General features: G+C 44.4%; 1 protein-coding gene across 9 annotated transcripts; it reads right to left on the reverse strand.

The window, feature by feature from the left end:
• Window positions 1-616: 616 nt before the first annotated feature.
• On the reverse strand, window positions 617-21,901 carry pecam1b (platelet and endothelial cell adhesion molecule 1b). Of its 9 annotated transcripts, XM_052083261.1 has the most exons (16): window positions 21,713-21,901; window positions 21,590-21,625; window positions 19,259-19,555; window positions 16,243-16,524; window positions 15,893-16,165; window positions 14,290-14,562; window positions 13,240-13,518; window positions 12,497-12,775; window positions 8,152-8,253; window positions 8,006-8,036; window positions 5,682-5,761; window positions 3,769-3,822; window positions 3,341-3,430; window positions 2,849-2,905; window positions 1,500-1,522; window positions 617-853 (listed from the first exon to the last, which is right to left on the reverse strand). In XM_052083261.1, the coding sequence occupies exons 1-16, from the start codon at window positions 21,756-21,758 to the stop codon at window positions 752-754; spliced, it is 2,304 nt and encodes a 767-aa protein (XP_051939221.1). In that variant the 5' UTR covers window positions 21,759-21,901; the 3' UTR covers window positions 617-751. The 9 variants fall into 9 exon arrangements, 7 of the variants coding, with proteins under 7 accessions (XP_051939221.1, XP_051939222.1, XP_051939224.1 ...); XM_052083262.1 differs by lacking the exons at window positions 5,682-5,761; window positions 8,006-8,036 and having other exon boundaries at window positions 21,713-21,900; XM_052083264.1 differs by lacking the exons at window positions 5,682-5,761; window positions 8,006-8,036; window positions 8,152-8,253.
• Between the last annotated feature and the right edge of the window lie 323 nt (window positions 21,902-22,224).

The following is a 22,224-nucleotide window of genomic DNA, read 5'->3' on the forward strand; positions in this document are numbered from 1 at the left end:
TTGTCCATCCCTCCCTCCCCCCATCCATCCATCCATCCATCCGTCATTGTTCTAGTTAGAGTTGTGGTCTGGTCGCCAGCCAATAGCAGGGCGCACACTGTATGTGGTTCCAGAATAATTTTCTGTCCCCCATCGCATTATATTTCAAGTGATAAAAGAAAAATAAAGCAAATTATCATTGTTCTGGGACAAAATCTAACTTCAGCTAGTGTCAACTAAAAAGTCATTCTTAGATATTTAAAATACCAAATTGTGCTTGAGAACCTCCTAAAATATTGTTTACTCTTGTCACTCCATCTTGAATACCATCTTATATGGTCATCCCCTCTACCGTCGACGGTACAGGGGATGTAAAATTGTGGCCCCTCAATCGTTTAAAATGCCCGTCCCTGATTTAAATAGTCCATGTCCTTACCCAAAATTGACTGGAATATGCTCCAGCTTCCGGGTGACCCTTTTGAGTAATATAGAAAATGCATGAATGGAAAAATAACGCATCTGTAACTTATGGTTCAGTTGAAATAGTGAGGGAACGTCTCTCAAATATGCTCGCTATTCCTGCTACCTCTTGACGATCAACAATGGCACAGCACAACAAAAATGACACACGTCTTCATCAGTGAGCAAATATTTACAGCAGTCATTTATGTTGCTGATAGGAACGTCAGAAGGGCTACAAGAGGGCACCCGGTGCGTTTATGACGTGCGCGTGCCGTGGAAACAGAGCAATGCGCGATGCCTATTTGTCTGACTAATCCACTGGAACCGGCAGATCCTGGCAGTTATGGTGCTCGACTGGATAGTGATTCATCTCATGTTGTTCGCCATTGAGATCGGCGTACTCCACAGAACCCTGCACACAAAGTGCATCGGGAGGACATGTCGTGAATTCAAGGATGAAACACAGCCAAACACTCCCGAGTAAGGAATAATTACTACGACGGCAAATCACTGGAATGCGATCAAGGCATTATCATGATGGTCAAGAACAGAAACGATAAAGTCAAGTCTAGGCCTCAAGGTAATTTGACTGAGGCGCAAACTCCGATCTTGGGGGCCGATAAGGAAGGAAGCCCCAGCCCAAACGGCTTTGTTCTTGTCTGGAAACTTTGACGGCGGTTTCCCCTCTTGCTCTGGATCATCAAGCCTGCTGAGGGTCACTGAAACAGGGAGGGACTGAAACACTCCATGCAGTGGTATGTAGTAAGAGTAGTCGTGTTAAGACAATACCACAAATAAAATCCTCTGTGTAAAACTAAACAAATTAATTAATATTGGGAGCAGGAAAGGGAAAAATATACCACTGTTATATCATGGTTGGCCCTGTTTTGCTAAATAAAGTACATTCGCCAACCACAATGTTATTATTTTAGTTGTTTAAGTGGTGATGTGATTTGTCGGAATGAATGCACAACAGCTACAATGAGCGTCAAAATAATTGATGATTGCAGTGTGTGTAGCGAAGCCTTGCTGAGTGGTTGTGATTGCAGTCGACTCACATAGCCATGATGCTCATCAGCGCCTACAGAGAAAAGAGTCACAGGTTAGGTGTGGTGGATGTGGACCCGTGACTCATCGGCTGACATCAGAGAGATTCATCATGACTCATTTGACAGACGCGTGGATGCGGCTGACCTCGCTCACTCATTGCTTTTTGTTTCGCCGCAACAAAATGCTTTGAAGAATGCCAAATTCCTTAGTTTACGGTTCATAATGAAGTCTTAGTACACAGAGGGATGCTTGACAGCATACTGCATCTGGCTGCTGTTCCAATAACAGGAAGTTCCTGCCAGCAGTAACAGGAAAGTCAGTGTGGTCACTTGCCACACCATCAATAACCCAACTTTTCATTGATTTCATGTGAACTTTGAGCCCTAGTTATTAATTAGAGAGATTTTACTGCAGCAGAACTTCTCAAATACACTAGGTCTCCCGTGTCACAATCATGGCCCGAGGGCCAGATCTGGTCCGCCACATCATTTTACGTGGCCCGTGAAAACAAATCAAGCATGTCAAGTTCCATGATGCTTGCTAAAGTTCGAACCAACATTTCAAATTGTCATATGTAATCCAAAACGACATATGATATTGCAAGCATGTTCTCATTACCAACACCCTGACTACATGAATATAAACAACTAGCTGGCTCATCAGCTAGTTCCTGCGGAAGGCTGGTAAGGTGGGCCTCCGGCCCACAAAAGTGTTGTTGCTTGGTTCAACTTTTTGTTCATCTTCATTGCTTATCGCGAAAATAAAGAGATGTTTAGCTCTACTAAATAACTAACAATTTTATTGCAATGCTTGTGGGTAGACAACATTTTTATTGCAATGCTTGTGGGTAGACAACATTTTTTTCGCTAAGATGCCCGCGCGATCGTAGTGAGCCACTGCCTGAGCGGCGCGGTGAAGTGGGTACGTTTTGAAAAGGGACAGACGGAAGGACAGACCGCGTGCGGCACGACGCGCAATAAATATATAGATGTTTAAACAAGTCATTATTTTTGACATCTGATTTTAAAACTAGTTATCCATCAATTTGTTGTGCGCTGTGTATGTAATATGTGGAGGTGATTAAACATTTATTTGGGTTCACAAAATTCACCGTTATAACGGCACTCCTAGGCAAACCGTAACTACAATGTGGTCTGTGACAAAAAATGAGTTTGACACCCCTGCACTCGGTGATATACTCAACGACATCATTTCAATCCGTCTTGTTGCACTGCTATTCTGTCCGTGACCGTCACCAATAAACAACCAAAAAATTGGAGACCGTTAATAAACGTACAAATCCTTAAAATAAAACATACAATATTAAACGGACCAATTATATTGCCATTCAACTCACCATGTGAAGAGTTCTGGAGCTCGCTGTAAACCGTTTCTGTGCCTTTCCTTCGTGGCGCTGTTGAGTGTAAAAATCCAAACATTAGCCTGTTCCTGTCATCAAAAGGCAACGTGGCCACGATAAGCAAGCGTCTATGTATAATTAACACAAATACAAAAATAGACGGTGGTCACATTCTACAGTGTTGAGCTCACAGGACATTCATGAAGAGCCACCCCCAGCTCAGCAATTAGCTCAACCCTTCCTGTTTATAGTATCTATAACAGTCCTGGAGATGCCAACAGTTATTCCAACGGTTCTAACTACCTGGAGATGTCTTGATTAAGGGTAATTAGGCCCCTCCTCGGAAGTCCCTTATCAACTAAGTGGATGCTTTTTTTTTTTTTGTAAGGAGATATGAAAGGGAGGAGAAATGAACGTCCAGAATGCACAAGGAAACATTTTAAAGTTTTTAAGCGTAGTCAGGGAACAACGAGAGGGTGGATTCGTTACCTTTGGATGGGTCTGTTGGCTGAGGATGCACCACCTCAGTGTACTCCACATCGGGCTCATTGGACACTGTGCTGCTCTCCTCGTCATTGGCTGCATTGGAACGTGAATAAAAGTTCGCAAAAATGATGAGTGGTCAGGGCCAGAAAGGCTCCTTTGCCATCCTAAATGGGATCACTAGTGTCTAGATTTACAAAAAGTCAACTCCCATAGTGTTTCTTTTGCCTACACTGTTTCAAAAAAATATATATATATATAAATTTTTTTTGGTCCATTCACATTTCAGCCGGTAAGCGCTATCATATGACTATAATTTGCCCGAGGTCTTCAGAATCAGGAGTGGCGGCTAATGTAACTTACAGTATATTAGCAATGTGACCGTGTCTTTCACCAATCAGATCTCAAATTGGTGCTGACGTCGCCATGCTCACCTGATGCAGGCGGCCGCTCGCTCCACACGCTGATGTCTACTCTCTCCACTTTCCCTGCGCAGAAGAAATATATGCACAATGAAAAAATAAAAAAAGTGTAGTTGGGCTGAATATCTGCTGCAGGGAGAACCTATAAGGACATACTGCAACTGTTAATCAGAAACCCAAATTATGGAGGTAGAGGTTTGAATATCACATGTCAGTTGGTGAAGGAACTTTATCACTTTTTTCATAAGAATTGCACCCTGCAGAGGATTTTTTTTTTTTTTAGCTCAAAAAGTAGAAATACTATTTTGGGGCTTTAAAGCAGAGGTATTTTTGCTTTATTCAGCTACTTGTTCACCTTATAGCACACACTTAAAACAGTACATCTTGGATGCATGGTCGATGTTTTTAAGAAATCACTAAATGATTATTACTAGAGAGTTGAGAAACATCTGAATGTGTTAAGTTAACCAGCTCACAGTGTTTCATTGCATAAACTGTCTTCCTACAGTGCTTTAGATTACGGTTACAAAACTGTGTTGCTTATATCCAGCTGGTAATGTTATCTCGTGCTGCTTAAATAAGGTTTATGACATTAATTTCCCCTGCACGCTACGCACATTCAAACCAACAAAAGTTGTTTTGTGTCAGCATAGGAAGCTTAGCGCAGAGTCCATTGTTTCACTTTGTAAAGGAAGTCACTGTCGGCATTCCTTTTTGGGAAATGCATCAAGATAGTGTGGAGTTTGTTGGGAGTCTTGCTATGCGGTCCCGTACTTGCGACCATAATACATAATCATAAAATAATCCTCCGTTAGAAGCCCGCTCCATATTGATTTTGCGTCATATGCAATATTTGCAGCAAAATAAATGGGGATGACACGCATCTAAACAGAACCAATTTATTAATTCTAAAATGATTTGAGCAAAGTCAAGATATGAACCAAAATATACACACACGTGTCCTATGAGGGTGATAAAAGGGTTTTGAAAAAAAAAAATCAGTCAACAATGATGCTAGCAACTTTGCAAAAATATGCACCTGTGGACGCATGGCATACAAAGAAGCACAAAGGACAAAGACGGTGATGTTAAATAAAATGAGAACAGATAGACAACAAACACAGGCCATCTAGGGGAGGGGAGAGGGAGCAGCAGGAGGCGAGTCATTTCTCTTGTAACAAATCCCTCAACATGAAAAAATGTTCTAAAATTGTTCCTTTTTTTGGTGAATAATTAGCATAGTTGTGTGTGTGTGTGTGTGTGTGTGTGTGTGTGTGTGTGTGTGTTTCTTTTTTAGTGACTCCCTGCCCCTTGCAGAGCAGGGCATCTCTACACTGTGGCTGGAATACTGAAGCTGCTCCTGTTGCTGATGTCAGTGGGAAGCGACACCGCGCTAGCTCGTGTCCCATTGGTCACCCTCCCCTCCATGCCATCATAGTGTGGCACTCCGTCTGGAACAAGATGATAATGGGCGCTCTAAACAGTTTGCAACACTGGACAATGTCATTCACGAGTATTCGACATTACAGTAAGTAAGCAGCTTCTTCCTGTTTGACGAGACACCCCCCCGCCCCCCTACAACAATTGCTCTTTTGGTTGCCTCGGGAATACACAGAGAGAGACGATGTTTGAGCAAAAATGTTATCGGCGAAACACTCTCTCATGTAACACTGAGCAGGATATCCACGACATAACAGATATTTACGTTAAACATAGCGAGTCGGGTTGCAAACTTGTAACAACATGACCCCTGCATGCATATTAGAACATGGATGATGGAGTGTGAGGATGGATCGCAACGGGCTCCCACACAACATGCTATGAAAGGACTCATGGTTGGAGTAATGACTGATGAAGACAGTCAGTGGAGCAAGAAAAAAAGTTTAAAAAAAACACAAACAAAGAAACAAAAAAACACAATCTACCTGGGGCTGCATTATTAACCTCTGTGTCGTGGGTTAGCCTCACTGTTAAAGAGTCATCTGATTTAGGGCTCGAAGGCTTTCTGAGAAATGGTGAGAATAAAGTCAATCGGATGAAATCTAACACATGTCAGATTATCGGAAGTCTTCTTGATTTCAGATGAGTACATTCATTCATTCATCTTCCGTACCGCTTGATCCTCACTAGGGTCGCGGGGGGTGCTGGAGCCCATCCCAGCCGTCTCCGGGCAGTCGGCGGGGGACACCCTGAATCGGTTGCCAGCCAATCGCAGGGCACACAAAGACGAACAACCATCCACGCTCACACTCACACCTAGGGACAATTTAGAGTGTTCAATCAGCCTGCCATGCATGTTTTTTTGCAATGTGGGAGGAAACCGGAGCACCCGGAGAAAACCCACGCAGGCCTGGGGAGAACATGCAAACTCCACACAGGGAGGTCGGAGTTGGAATCGAACCCGGTACCTCTGCACTGTGAAGCCGACGTGCTAACCACTGGACTACCGGGCCGCCCTCAGATGAGTACAATACCGGCAATTGTGAATGTTGAAGCCTACTGAGGTCAAACACTGTCTGTTTGAACAAGTATGCTACGTTTCTCCAGCGTTTCGCATGACCCATATATTTACAGTACACTTGGAATTATGCTACTGGAGGTTACAACCAAGTAGCACTGGAGATGTTGTTTTATGGAAATTAGTTCCATGGCCTCATCTGAAGATAAAAAAAATAATAAAATACTAACATCCATTCATTTCATCGGTTGATAAATCATTTGGGATTGCTACAAAGACGGGTTTTCTCCTCACGGTACACCTTGGTATTGTTACGCAATATGTGGGAGTAGTAGCAGTCTCTCAGTGGACTCAACCAAGCAAGACACCATGCTTTGGTTTTAGACTTTTCTGATGCCTGTTCTGATCGAGTGATGACATCTTGGGTGATCTAATCACAAGTGGACAGTTCTGAAGAGTTTTTCATAATGGAGATAAACACATTCTTTTCATTCACAAAGTCACCAAACGCTAGTTCAGCTATTTCAAAACGGTTTTGGAGTTAATGTTCAACGCTCAACTCAGATCGTTGTTATTGTTGTTGTTTTGTACTCCTGGTATGATCGGAAGCTGAGGAAAACAGTTCCATTAACCTGACACGTATGTTTTTTGGAGTGTGGGAGGAAACCGGAGTACCCGGAGAAAACCCACACAGGCCCGACCACCGGCCGCCCCACATTTCAATGTCATAATAAATAAATACATAAATAAATAAATAGCAAGGTACCTTTGGAGCTTCTACTTTGTATTTTAGCACCTTTATATGTTAACTGAGCTGAGGTTGGTAAGCACAGACTTAAATTCATTTCAAAATCTGTTGGGTGACCTGAAGAGGGGAAAACAGAGGGGTGCTTGGATTCTGATAGATTTGGAACATTATAGCGAGTAATTATCGGGCAAACATAGACCATTTTATGCCAAAGCGTGCTATGCTGATGGGCTCCCACCCGAAAAGACGAAACAACGAAACAATTATTCATTCATTCATCTTCCGAGCCGCTTGATCCTCACTCGGGTCGCGGGTGGTGCTGGAGCCTATCCCAGCTGTCTTTGGGCAGTAGGCGGGGGACACCCTGAATCGGTTGCCAGCCAATCGCAGGGCACACAGAGACGAACAACCATCCACGCTCACAATCACACCTAGGGACAATTTGGAGGGTTCAATCAGCCTGCCACGCATGTTTTTGGAATGTGGGAGGAAACCGGAGCACCCGGAGAAAACCCACGCAAGCCCGGGGAGAACATGCAAACTCCACACAGGGAGGCCGGAGCTGGAATCGAACCCGGTACCTCTGCACTGTGAAGCCGACGTGCTAACCACTGGACCACCGGGCCGCCCCGAAACAATTAGACTTTGGATTTTTTTGAGTATTTTATCCCCTCCCATTAAACTTCAGTTTGCTAGTATTGTTAAAGTTCATATTAAGGGTGTAAAAAGTTGACAAGTTGTTCATCCTGTACTCATTTTTTCACATCACAAACACCTGGCTTTTGTTGAAGGTATAGATCTGCAGAAACGCTATATGTGTTTTTGACAACAGCACACCTTTAAATTGGATCTTTAAAAAAAAAAAAAAAAATCACACCCGCATTCAGAGCTGTCAACATTGTTTGGGTCACCCAAGATGTAACCTTTTGGCTAGCGACCCCGCGCTCAATCTCGGCCAACCTTACAATACGGATACACTGTGACCAACGCAGCTATACACCATCTGTCACATTGAGAGGAAGCAAGTAGTGGAGCCAACTCACACTGACAATTCAGCAGCTGCTTCCCTTTTACCTATAATAAGAGAGGAGATGTGAGGAGGGCAGGAGGAAGAGGGCGGGAGAAGGTTGCTTCACACGTAGTCAAACTAAGGAGTTGTGAGTTGCTGTGGGATTGTAGGTGTCTCTACCTCTCTTGGACCTGATGCACAGCACAAACACCACCACCAGCACTGACACCAGGAGCAGACAGAAGCCTACAATAACGGCTTTCTTCCAGAGGGCCAGGCGCACTGCCGAGAGAGTACAAAGACGACATTGTTGGACAAATGACAAATGAAGTTTGTGGAATCAAACAAAAACAAAAGACGGCGCCCTGAATGTTCACCACTGAGGATAATGAGCAAAGATTTTGCTGGCCCTGCCAGAACACCACTGATTATAATGCACATGACCAAATATTGAACCAATGAGTTTCAGTAATTATCATGTTGGAAATCGGGATAGTACAGTACAGAAATACAGTCGCTCTTTTTTTTTTAATGGTGCTCACACCCTGTTCAGAAAGGCAAACTTGACCCGAGACAGGTGGCTGGTCACACAGAGACACATAACCTTTCATACGAGCTTCCAGAGGGCTGAGTGGGAACTGAATCTATGGAGCCTACAATGAAGTTAGATTAGGGAAGCACGACATCTGTCCTACGTTTGGCTGGCAACCGGTTTAGGGTGCCCCCCCGCCTACTGCCGAAGATAGCTGGGAAAGGCTCCAGCACCGCCCGCGACCCTAGTGAGGATCAAGCGGTTCGGAAGATGAATGAATGAATGAATGAATTAATGCAACTGAAAATCAAGTATGTTTTTTTTCAGTGTGGATGAGTGTGGAGATTTTTTTTTGGGTGACTCATTGGCTATATTGACAACATTTACGTTTATAAGATAAGATATCCTTTATTCGTCCCACACTGGGGAAATTTACAGCCTCCAGCAGCAAGAATGTATGTAGAAAGAAGAAAGGAGAAAGAGAAAAAAAAACAACAAACATCTTTCAATTAAATACAATATGAACACAGATGGATAAAAAATTATTATTATTATTATTATTGTTATTTTTTATTCATCAGCCTTATTATATTGAGTATTTAGCTCACACACAAATGCATGATTGTATTTGCAAGGCCGACGCCATCATTTTCAAGGGGTGAGCTTACAGTTTACCTGTCAATGTCATGAACATATCCCGGTGAGTTTATTTCTGTTTCCTTGATGTCAAGCACGGCGCAGCCCCCCCCCCCCCCCCCGGGACCGCCCTGATTTTGATGCAAATGAGTGACGCCATTTGGATTGGCCGGGAAAAACGACTTCCATACCACAACGCAGCACGGAGGCGCTAAAGCCTCGTGATACCCAATTCTACTTGTACAACGTATAGCAAAATACCAAAAGAAAGAAAAGTCCACAGTTAGACTGTGCTTTGTCGGTCGTAAGAATAAAAAGAAGAAATTTCACAACAGCGGAACGTAAGGTTATCGTGTGGTGGAGGCAAGAGAAATGACACTTGAAGCATTTCCAATACAGTGCGGATGACAAGTAATGAAAGATACCGTGACCTCTGTCACTGAGGCTGTAAATGCAGTGTCACCCGAGGTCCGCATTGAGGCTAAGGCGAAGAAAAAGCGGTCAGATGTCAAGGTAGATTGGTCGGATACTGGAAAAAAGGAACCTGCTCTCACTCCACAAGATGAGCGATTGGCTGCAACAATAAGAAACTCAACCATCTCTGGCATACTTGAATGGAACGAGCGTAAACCCTGATGGCAGTCATTTTTCACTTAGACTAATTATTTGTTTCTATTTAGAATTCTTAATACCTTGGAATGAATGATTGGAGTCAATTAGAAAAAAAAAAAACTTTATGGAATTGAACTAGCACGATTTATTAAGATGTAGGCCTGGACATGCTCATATTGCATTTTGTATTGGACATGAAGGGTTAAATTGAAGATGCAAAACTGTGAGTGTATGAATAGTGGAGAAACATACAACTGGCTTCAATTATTATCGTTACGTTTAAAAAAATAATAAATTCATGTTTTCTCAATATGGTGTGTTCTTGGTGAAAAAACATTTTTTTTTCGAAAGCTGATCATTATTCGTACGCACGGCCTGAGGAGGTTCTAAATTTGCCCGTGGAATTAAAAACAAATTCAAGTAAGAACATATGAATCTGAGATTTGTGTGTCAAGCGTTTAAAGTGCTTGATTCAAGCACAAATCTGTGAATGAGGCCCACTGAGTCTTACGATATGGCTCAACTCAATTCAAATTTATTTCAAGAAGATGAACAAGAAATAAATAAAACATTATCTCTGCCGACTCACAATATCAATTTCAAATGAAAACCTTCTCTGCTGTCAATAACAGTATCTCCTGTAGCATTGACAGGGATTTTATTTTTACCTACCACATGACTTGATAATGTCATGTGACATTGATGACACTGATTTATTTGACAACCCTTTTCCAAACCTTTCTTCATGTGTTAGGTGTCTTGGCTGAATTTGAGGCAAACCTCAATCTGACTTCACAACAACTAATGGGACAGTGCTTCCCAATGTAGGTAAATAAATGTACCGTATTTTCAACACTAAAAGGGATTATGATGCGCACCTTCAATGAATGGCCTATTTTTTCTTTTTTTTTCATAGATTGGGCGTACCGCATTATAAGATGCAATCTACAATGCACCCACTAGATGGAGCTATGCTCAAGGAAACACCAACAGGACGATCAGATGTCAGTAAAACTTATTTCATAAAGCAGCGACACAGTTCACTCAACCCAGTGGATCTCAAATAGCGGGGCGCCCCCGGGGGGGCGCGAGGCTCCATCAAGGGCGGTGCGTTTGGCCTTGCTTTTTTATTTTTATATATATTTTTTTACTGTCCTAGAATAAAGTGCAATTGCACCTCGACTACATTAGGGGCCAGTGGTGCTCTCCTTGGCAGAGAGCATCCGCTCTAGATTTTGTTCGCACTGAACATGCGCGCTTTGCACACGGCACAGAGTATGAAGCGTAGACATGAAGTCGACGGACGGAGAGAGAGCGACGAGGAAAAGAGGTCTACCAAAAGCAAAGACGAGAAAATATGACGAAGCGTATGTAGCTCTTGGCTTCACTGTGACGACGGTGGAAGGAAAGACAGCGGACGGCATGAAGTCAAATGAATGAAAGCGTCACTTCAAGACATTACACCCCAATCCCGTTGATAAGAGTTTTTTTTTCAGAGAAAACATGCCGAATATTGCCAACAATCATCCCGTTTTGTGACTGCTACTTGTAGCCATTAATCCAGACATCATCTTTGATTTAAAAAAAAATCATCACAAATTATTTTTCTATTATTGTTTTGCAGGTTAAAGTTTTTTTTAATATTGTGCTCCTGTGTTAATGTTGATCAGTTTGAATGCATTGTTATTTATTGATTTTATTTAATTTTATTTTACAGTATCGTATGGTATGACATGGTCCGTCAAAAAATACTTATTGTTAAATTAAGGATTTAATTTTACTTTTGAATTTCAGATGCACTTTAAATCTTTTCTGTTAGAGTTAATAAAGCTTTTCTTTGTTGTAAGTTGGTCCACATTTCTTTTTTTACTCTCTTATACGTTAATAAGGATACAGTGTTATGCAGAGGTGTACTTATAAGAATTTACACATAGACAAATGATACAACAGGTATTTATAGTCACGATGTTTTCTTCTTCTTGGTTAGGGGGGCATGACAGAAAATAATTCAGAACCACTAAGTTAACCAAAGGCAACTTATAACATTGACTCGTTAACGTTGAACTCTCTTGCTGCTTGCTCTATTACAAAGCAATACAATACATCCTGATTTATATTTCCGTGCTCAACTACGCAACTCGATCGCCTTAAGTTTGAACTCTGCGTCGTAAGCATGTCTCGAGAAAGGAGCCATTTTGGGGTCGACATATTACCGCAATAACCATACTCAAGGCGCATCAGATTTTAAGGCACGCTGTGAGGTTTTAAGAAAATGGAAGCCTATTAGGTGCGCCTTTTAGTGTGGAAAATACGGTACTGAGAAAACCACTCGAGACTTTTTGAAGACAAATAAAACGGAACACCATCCAATGGCCGGATGCTTTTCATTTACTGAAGACAAACAGGAATGCAACAAGAACACCAGACAAGCAAGTGAATGTAGTTTGAGCGCAAGCTAAGAATTATTACCGCTGAGCACATAGGCAAGCAACCATTCACACTCACATTCACACCGAAGGACAATTGAAAGTCAACGTGTGTGTTTTTGGAATGTGGGAGGCAGCCATGTTACCTGGTCAAAATCCATGCCGGCATGCGGAGACTAAGCAAACTTTACACAGAAAGACTAGAGTACAGATTCCATCCCTCACCTTCAGAACTGCGAGACAGCTGTGGCTACACCTTTGCCCCACGTGTCGCCACAATGTTTATATGAGAGTGTATGAGAATAAACATTCTCCTTACCTACTATGGTGACCGGTGCGCTGCGGACCACATTTTTGGCGTGATTGATGGCCTCACAGTAATAGGTGCCACTGTCATCTTTAGCCAAAGCTTGAATCTGGTAGTCGGTATTGTTCGTGTCTGTGGTGGTGGTGAAGATCGGGGTTCTCCTGTCATCTCGATACCACTTGAAGGTGATCGGCGGGGTGCCTTTCACACCACAGATCAGGAACAGATGATCTCCCTCCGCAATTTCCGGCAAGACGGGGATGACTGTGAGCGTCGGATGAGATAGAGGCACTATGGAGGAAAAAGGCAGAGGTGGGCCGTTTGATGGGCTTGTGGGCAGGGATCTCACGTTCATTCAAGCGTGCCTTTTCAAAAATGAGATGAAAAAAGATTCAGGGCAATCTATGAGTTCAAGCCTCACCACAGATTGATTACTTGATTTATTGGATATATTTGCCCATACAGTAACTTCCCGCCGAAGGGGCCATGCTGCAAATATTAGTGTGTAGCGATCCCCATTTGCTCAAAACATAGGTTTTGAGCAAATCATGTGTCTGATTTTTAAAAAAATTCAGACACATGGCTTCGGCCTGAGCACAACAACAGCGAATACATCAGTTTTTCAGAGGATAATAGACATGCATGGTTCCCCCAAATGTATGTGAGGAGACCAATTTGAAAATGCTGCAAATATGCAAGGTTCCACTGTATAGTAAATCCAAAACATAGCGGTTCTTGCTCTGTGAAATATTTACCAACAACAGTAGCTTCCAGTCTTTTGCTGAGCGGCGCGTCCTTCTGACTGTTCTTGGCCTCGCACATGAACTTGTTTATTTCGCCGGGCTGATGGATCGTGACGGTGAACAGAGCCTGTTCAAGTGGCATTTTTACAATGGCCGTGCTCAGCTGGTCGTAGTCTTTCAGCAAAGTGTAGTTTATGGGCAGGCTGCCAATGTCCGACTTACACAGGACCTTAAAGGGACGTCCCAGCACCGCGCTGCCAACCACTGAGATCTTTGGCGTTGACACAGTTACTAAAAGTGGGCAACCACAGCAAGAACAAACTTCAATTAAAAAAAGAAAAAAAACATGAAACCAATAAGACCTTTATAGATAGATAGCTAAACATGTATATACAGTGTACATATTACATTACACTACAGTCTGTTATAAATTTGCTGTGCCTAGGTTTGTGGTTGTGCTGGTGCCTGTCCCAGCAGATTTTGGGCGAGAGGCACCAAAATCGTGTGCACCATAGCGACTAGTTCATCCTGTATCGTATCGGATCATAACTTTCATTCATTCATTCATTCATTCATCTTCCGTACCGCTTGATCCTCACTAGGGTCGCGGGGGGTGCTGGAGCCTATCCCAGCTGTCTTCGGGCAGTAGGTGAGGGACACCCTGAATCGGTTGCCAGCCAATCGCAGGGCACACAGAAACGAACAACCATACACGCTCACACTCACACGTAGGGACAATTTGGAGTGTTCAATCAGCCTGCCACGCATGTTTTTGGAATGTGGGAGGAAACTGGAGCACCCGGAGAAAACCCACGCAGGCCCGGGGAGAACATGCAAACTCCACACAGAGAGGCCGGAGCTGGAATCGAACCCGGTACCTCTGCACTGTGAAGCCGACGTGCTAACCACTGGACTACCGGGCCGCCCCAGTATCATTCAATGCTAACTTTTTTTTTTTTAAAGGCAGAATTTGTGATACGGCATTGGATTGTGTCTCAATAGATTGTGTACCTGATTATGTGAAGGGCTGTCGTATATGGCGAAAGAAGCATGCAGGCTCACCTTTAGGACGGACCGTCAACGGTCTGCTGTATTTCCTGATGCCCTTGGCTTGAGCGATGCAGGTGTAGTTGAAATCATAGAGCAGAGCTTTGCCAAAAAACACGCCGGTGCTCTTTGGGATCAAGAGGCTCTCTGGCGGATCCAAACTATATGTCAACTGGTCTCTGCGGATCCTCTCTGAAGCAAAAGTGTCACTTTTGCAGCTCAGAGTCATATACTCCCTTTGAAAGACTTCACTTGGAGAGATGGTGAGAGTGGGCACTGAAAACAGCTCTGTTGATACAATCAAAAACAGCAGCCATTAGCAAGCTGCATTTGCTATTGCCCTTTTTTTCATCGAGGTTGAGGGTGTGATGAAGCCTATCCCAGCTGCGTTTGGGTGGCAGGCAGAATACCAGCCAGTTGGAGGCCCAACTGTAGGCCAAAAAAAACCCCAACCAAAAACTCAGCAAAAAAAAAAAAACAAAAAAAAAAAACCAAACAACCCCCCCCAAACAAACGAACAAAAAATACACTTACATTGCATAATTTGGAGCAAAATTGGTGTTCAAACTATGGCTTGGGGGCCATTTCCAGCATGCTGTCCTTTTTTCAGAAGCCCGCGGCATTTACTAAAATGAATAATTGACGCGGCCTGTGTCATTTTCCAGCATTGTACTACAGTATTTGCCAATTTCTGCTTCCAATGAAGTTGGGATGCTGTGTAAAATGTCACCCCAAAAAAGGAAATGACTGATTTGCAAATCATTTTCAACCTATATTTACTTCAAAGTCAAGATAGTTCATGTTGAAACTGATTAATCCACCTCTCTCTCTCTGTCTATTCACACAAACCCAATTCCAATGATCCACGCAGGCCCGGGGAGAACATGCAAACTCCACACAGGGAGGCCGGAGCTGGAATCGAACCCGGTACCGCTGCACTGTGAAGCCGACGTGCTAACCACTGGACTATCAGGCCGGTGATGATTTATAATACAGTCAATTCATACAGTGTATAAAACCGTCGATTTGCATACAGCATTATCGGGACAAATACTCTCGGCCCTCTTCCCTCTACTGTACGGGAAATAAAATCATTGGCAACACTCCAGATACAACTTGTAGCGATTTCTTGCTACCTTGCTCGAATTCACGGTCACTGTGAGGGCCGGTTAGAGACTGCGGGTAGGCTGGTTGCAGCCCCTCCTTGGTCGTACTTTTACCAGGCCTGTTCTAACCACTACATCAAGGACGTCATACTGTGAATTCTAAACCACAGGTGTCAAAGTCAAGGCCCGTGGGCCAGATGTGGCCACCACATCATTTTATGTGGTCCGCGAAAGCAAATCAAGCATGTCACGTTCCATGACGCTTGCTAAAGTCTGAACCAAAATTTCAAATTGTCATATGTAATCCACAAGAACAGTTATTCTTGACTTTTGATTTTAAAACGAGTTATCCATCCGTTTGCTGTGCGCTGTGTATGTAATATGTGGAGGCCAAAATTTATAACGGCCCTCCCAAGTCAAACCGTAACAACAATGCGGCCCACGACAAAAATGAGTTTGACACCCCTGTTCTAAACCATAAAATGCACAATTGTACAACACACGGTACTTACCAGTCACCAAAATCTTTTTCGTATCCACCTTCACAACATTTCCCATCTCCAGTCTGCACTCGAACTCCTCTGAGTCTTTGGCCAATGCAATCATGCTATGGTTGACATTAGTGTCCCCCCTGCTGAGAAGCTGTGTCCCACGGCTCAGGTAGAGGTGAACGTTTCCATGCATGTCGGCCATGAGGCTTCTCACGGTGCACATAATGTCAAGTCTATCTCCTTCGTAGATATTGCTATAAGGGAAAATCTCCAAAACTGGTGTAATGGAAAGCTCTGTGGAAACAAGACCGACCAGTAAGAAGAAAACCTTGATGGTTGGAAAAGTGAACGAATTACCATGTTTCCAGTACCTTTGACCGAAACGGTGACAGTGTTGCTTTTGTCGGACCTGAAGAAGAATGGTGTCACCAGGACGGTGTAGGAACAGTTCATCTTGTGGATGCCAACATCATTGAAGCGAAGCTTGACTTCGGACTGGTTGGAGTTGACCCTGTCCTCTAGGATCTCCTTCGAGTCATCATAGAAGTAGAAAATGATAGACCCCGTTTCTCCCGGCGCTGTGCACCTGGCTGTTAGCTCTTCCCCTTCACTGACAACAGCGTTGTTCAAATGAAGGAGGGGTGTAGACAAACCTGCAATGTGAGCGAAGCGGTGTTTAGATTTTATTCAGTGGTGGCTTACTGTACTGAAGTCCGGTAACAAACATTTTATTTATTTATTTGATTTATTTGTATTTAACATATTTATTTATGTCTTATGAATTTTTTACGTAAATTTTTGCTGCGTGTGTTCAATGCACCAAATGTTTGCACTGTGGTTGAAAGAGGAAAGTAATTTCATCTGTGCTGGATGTTACACACAGAGCATATTTGACAATAAAAGCTGACTTGACTTGAAACAGATGATTTGATACGTATCTCGATACTTGGGGGGGGGGGGATATGATTCAAGGACGGTTGGGGAACGATTCGATTCGGTGGGACTACGATTCAATATGATTTAATATGGCTCATTTTTAGGGGCTATGATGCAATGAGTGTGCTTGCAGCTTTTAAATACTGTATAAAGTTCAAATCAATCTTTGGTTACATTCCGAATACTGTACACGGCAGAGTGATGGATCGAGTCAGCTCCTGTTGAGATTTTGATTGACTAATTATGATCATGGGGATTTCTACGAAGTAAAAAAAACAGGAACGATGATGACTTGGAAGAATGTTCATTCATTCATCTTCCAAGCCGCTTGATCCTCACTAGGGTCGCGGGGGGTGCTGGAGCCTATCCCAGCTGTCGTCGGGCAGTAGGCGGGGGCAACCCTGAATCGGTTGCCGGACAATGGCAGGGCACACAGAGACGAACAAACATCCGCGCTCACACTCACACCTAGGGACAATTTTGAGTGTTCAATCAGACTGCCATTCATGTCTTTGGAATGTGGGAGGAAACCAGAGTACCCGGAGAAAACCCACCCGCCGGATAGGCCGGAGCCGGGATAGAACCCACGACCTCCGTACTGTGAGGTTGACGCGCTAACCACTGGACTTTGGACATACTCTCTGGGTTGTTTGTTTATTGCCCAATTGTCCAAGGATCAAGACTCAATGTGCACACTTAGTCATTCATTCATTCATCTTCCGAACCGCTTGATCCTCACTAGGGTCGCGGGGGGTGCTGGAGCCTATCCCAGCTGTCTTCGGTCAGTAGGCGGGGGACACCCTGAATCGGTTGCCAGCCAATCGCAGGGCACACAGAAACGAACAAGCATTCGCACTCACACTCACACCTAGGGACAATTTAGAGTGTTCAATCAGCCTGCCACGCATGTTTTTTTTGGAATGCGGGAGGAAACCGGAGCACCCGGAGAAAACCCACGCAGGCCCGGGGAGAACATGCAAACTCCACACAGGGAGGCCGGAGCTGGAATCGAACCCGGTACCTCTGCACTGTGAAGCCGATGTGCTAACCACTGGACTACCGACTACCGACTTGGAAGAATGTGAAGCAGGGAATGTTAATGACAATGAGCCAATAGATTTGAAGATATTCCCGATCAGTGAATGTGAATGAGAATTGTTTAATGTTATCTTGTGCCTGCCTATGCGTCTGGAGAACAAAAAAAAATTCTCTCTCATCTGAAAAAAAAAATACAAACATTTTTTGGGGGTGGTTTTTATGTTAAACTTAAGCTCCACCTGTATCTGGGGCTTCTACTTGAGTGTAAAGTTGGAATTCTTCATCAACCTCTGATTTCATTTCGGAAACCCAATGGTGGGGTACATTAGTAACGGAGTGACGCATAAAGTAGATTCAATTATGATGGAAGCGACGCAACAGCGCACAGTGTGGCGCCTGCTTCCCGCCGTAGCTTCAGGCAGAGGAACGAGGAATGCTCCGTGGTGAGTCGCATGTCGTTTGTCGTCCGGATCACTTTACAGTTTTACATTAATATATTGTTTTGTTTTTCTTCCATTATTGTGTAATGTGTTGAAATAATTCCCCTAGTTGTTCTGAGCCCACATTGTTTTCGCTTTCGTTATTAAAATGAGGTTTTGACAACTTACATTTTTTTAATATATTGAGTTCATCCCTAAACGTCTATTATTATGTTATGAGCTCCAGTCACACTTAGGTTTTCGACCATAATCCGTTCCAGAAGGCTGTTCGAAAACCGAAACAATTTTATTAGCCCATGATTAGATGCTAATACACTATGCAGAAAAAAAAATCGTAAATCACAACAAACACGTGTGCTCACAATGAAGGTCACATTCCTTACACGAGGAAGCGTCACTTCCTCGCGAAAGGAAGCCGAGAGGAGTCGAGTGGCGTATTCAGATTTGCTTAGTTAGGTCGAAAACCGATTTTCGGTCGTAATCCGAGGCGTAAAAATCTCGAATTTTCGGGTCGAAAACCGATTTGGTCTCGAACAAAGACGTTCGAAAACCGAGGTATGACTGTCTATCATTAGCAACCAGACAACCATCCATCCATTTTCTTTGGTGCTTGTTTTCACGGCTAAACTGGCGCCTTTGGGCCAGAGGTCGGGTACATCCTGGATTGACGCGCAGCCAATCAGCCATTGGTGGATGCAGGCAAACAAGCAATCTCACATTCACACAATTCAGTCTTTGACAAATCTAAGACGCACGTTTTTAGAATGCGGGAGGAAGCTGTGCGAAGATGAGAGCAACACCCCTCCCCCCCCGACTCTGAAACAATACCCGATGAGGAAAGTTCATGTTTACACACCAACGGCTACTTTGCTTTCAAGCTTTAACACACATTGGACAGAAAGAAAAACTGCTCCGGATCAGAATGAGAACGAGGAAAAGAAAAGCACACTTGTTAGTGTCTAGACGCACTTACCCGTGACTGTGAGTTTCTTGGCCTCGCTGGTCACCTTCCTGCCTTCGATGTTGATCTTACACTTGTACTTGCCCGTGTTGGACACTCGGGCGTCAGGAAGACGGTACAGGAGGTCGCTGGAGCTGCTGGTAGTCTTTGTGTACACAGTGACGCCGTCCTTGTAGATTGTGTACTCGCGACTCAGTGGCCCTGCGCCTGAGCTGCTGACCAACGCCTCACAGCGCACAGTCACATTGGTGCCCCGCATCACGTTGGCCTCGGGCTCAAGTGAGATGCTGATGTCCCTTATAGTGAACACTGTCGGGTGGGGTTCAAAAAACATGCGTGCGGTTATGATTTACAAAGGGATCATATCAAAGAAATTTCAATTGTTCCATCCATCCATCCACTCGTGAACAAGACACCAAGATACTTGAACTCCTCCACTTGGGGTAAGATCTCCTCCCCGACCCGGGGAGCGGGAGATCGACAGGCGGATCGGTGCAGCGTCTGCTGTGATGCGGACGTTGTATCGGTCTGTCGTGGTGAAGAAGGAGCTGAGCCAAAGGGCGAAGCTCTCAATTTACCGGTCGATCTACGTCCCAACCCTCATCTATGGTCACGAGCTATGGGTCGTGACCGAAAGAACGAGATCCCGGATACAAGCGGCCGAAATGAGTTTTCTCCGCAGGGTGTCCGGGCTCTCCCATAGAGATAAGGTGAGAACCTCAGTCATCCGGGAGGGGCTCAGAGTCGAGCCGCTTCTCCTCCACATCGAGAGGAGCCAGATGAGGTGGCTTGGGCATCTGATTCGGATGCCTCCTGAGCGCCTCCCCGGTGAGGTGTTCCGATCATGTCCCACCGGGAGGAGACCGAGGAAGACCCAGGACACGCTGGAGAGACTATGTCACCCAGCTTGCCTGGGAACGACTCGGGATCCCCCGGGGAGAGCTGGAAGAAGTAGCTAGGGAGAGGGAAGTCTGGGCTTCCCTGCTAAAGCTGTTGCCCCTGCGACCCGGCCCCGGATAAGCGGTAGATGATTAACATTTTCTGATCCACTTAATCCTCACAAGGGTCATGGGGGGTGCCGGGGTCACCCTGAACCAGTTGCCAGCCAATTGCAAGACACACATAGACAAACAACCATCCGCGCTCATAATCGGACGTACGGACCATTTCGTGTGTTCAATCAGCCTGCCATGCTTGTTTTTGGAATGCGGGAGGGAACTGGAGTACCCGGAGAAAACCCACGCAGGCCCAGGGAGATGTCCACACAGGGAGCCCGGCGCTGGAATTAAACCCGGTACCTCTGCACTGTGAGGTCGACGCGCTAACCACTGGACCGCAAAATTTCAATTGTGTTCTTACTAATATCATTCAGAATGTTTAATGAATCTATTTACGGCCAGTAAATTTGTATTTGCTTCCTTCCGTCTGTCAATGGCAAGAAAATTGCAAAAAACGTTTGGTTAGCGATATAAAAAGATTTGCTGTTTCCAAACTTTTCAGATCGGAGATTTAGAAAACGCAATCTTTTGCATGCTTCTAGACTACGCTTAAAAATTCATCAAGATGTACTATGCGTCATTTTGAGCCAAACAGCAGCAGCTCACAATCGTCAATCCCTCATATGACGGCGTTTGAACAACAACAGGAGGATCAAAATACTCAACTCCACCAGCAGGTCGCTCCGCCCCCAGTCTGTCGGAGCGGAACGACGCTGCCTATGACCAAGCATCATTCACAACTCGTCCTGATGAAACCTGGCATGCAAGGAGCACGCCACCTGATGAGTACCGAGTCAAACGTTCCATCGGTGAGTGAGCAAAGCGTGTGACAATGCCGGCTAACACGTTCCCAGAGACTGTTCTGATCAACTTTTTCCACCGGGGCCCACAATAAACCCAAAGCTGCGATAAAGATTTCTTTCCACTAACTCACATTGAAGCTTTAGCCTGTGGATGGCCACACAACTCAGTGACATGTACAGTATTCCCCCCCCCCCTCTGTCCCCCTCCCAAGCAAAAGATAACATAGCCTGTAGCCTTTGCTTGAAATTGTAACACTAACTATAACCCACTCAATTTGTTTTTTTAACCTTGGGGTCAATAATATGGAAGCAATGTAAATCTCTAGCAAGTGATTGTGATGAAAGTGTTTGCCCGACATTGTGCGTCAGATTCTTTATATTGGTTTGTTTAAAAAGGTCATGAAAACACGGACTTCTCCGCCCGCCCCCGTATGACCACAAGACCGATTCGCAGATCACACTGATCGAAAGAAATCTATTGTTGAAGTAAAAAAAATAAATTAAAAAAAATGTAGCCACATCTCCCAATGTAATGTACTTACTGGACTGTGCGTCGGCCCCTCTCCGTGGATGGAGGTCTTGGAACAAGAATAAAAAACACCTGATTAGAAATCGATCAAAGAATTCGCTCCTCCAAGAATTCCAAAGACATAACACAAGCTTACAGTTGGATACCAGCGTGCAGGTTAACAGAAGCAGAAAGCGGCCCATGGCGTCTGAGGAGTTCTTCGGGTGATCCTGCTCTGGCCGATGGTCCTGGACCCTAATGGCCTTGGATGGGTGCTGGCATGTGGTTGGTGGGCGTGGTGGCACGAAGGTGGCGCTCTACCTCATCCAACAGCGGTTATCGCCCCCAGCAGCCAGCGGCTTGGCTTAATTTGACAGGAAGCCAGTGTTGTTTCCTCAGGATGTCCACGCTGGCTCACTATGTGCTGCTGTGGAATGTTCTCTGGACCTGTTCATAGATGTGTGTGTGTGTGCGTGTGTGTGTGTGTGTGTGTGTGTGTGTGTGTGTGTGTGTGTGTGTGTGTGTAGAAAGACAGTCATAATAATGTTGGACCATTTTAAGTGCAGGCCGTTGACCTGTTTGATTAGCTGCGAGGTTTGGAGCAAAGTAAAAAAGGACAACAGATTGCAGATAATGCAGACTTCCAGAAGTCACTTTATGAACGAGTGA

The sequence above is a fragment of the Hippocampus zosterae genome, chromosome 13 (genome assembly GCF_025434085.1).
Source record: "Hippocampus zosterae strain Florida chromosome 13, ASM2543408v3, whole genome shotgun sequence".
Taxonomy (NCBI): domain Eukaryota; kingdom Metazoa; phylum Chordata; class Actinopteri; order Syngnathiformes; family Syngnathidae; genus Hippocampus; species Hippocampus zosterae.

Coding starts and splice junctions, on each gene's coding strand:
- pecam1b (XM_052083261.1), bottom strand. CDS start 21,758: ATGGGCCGCTTTCTGCTTCTGTTAACCTGCACGCTGGTATCCAACT. Junction 19,556..21,589: donor AGGGGCCGACGCACAGTCCA/GTAAGTACATTA, acceptor CCCACCCGACAG/TGTTCACTATAAGGGACATC. Junction 1,523..2,848: donor GCTCCAGAACTCTTCACATG/GTGAGTTGAATG, acceptor TTTTCTCTGTAG/GCGCTGATGAGCATCATGGC.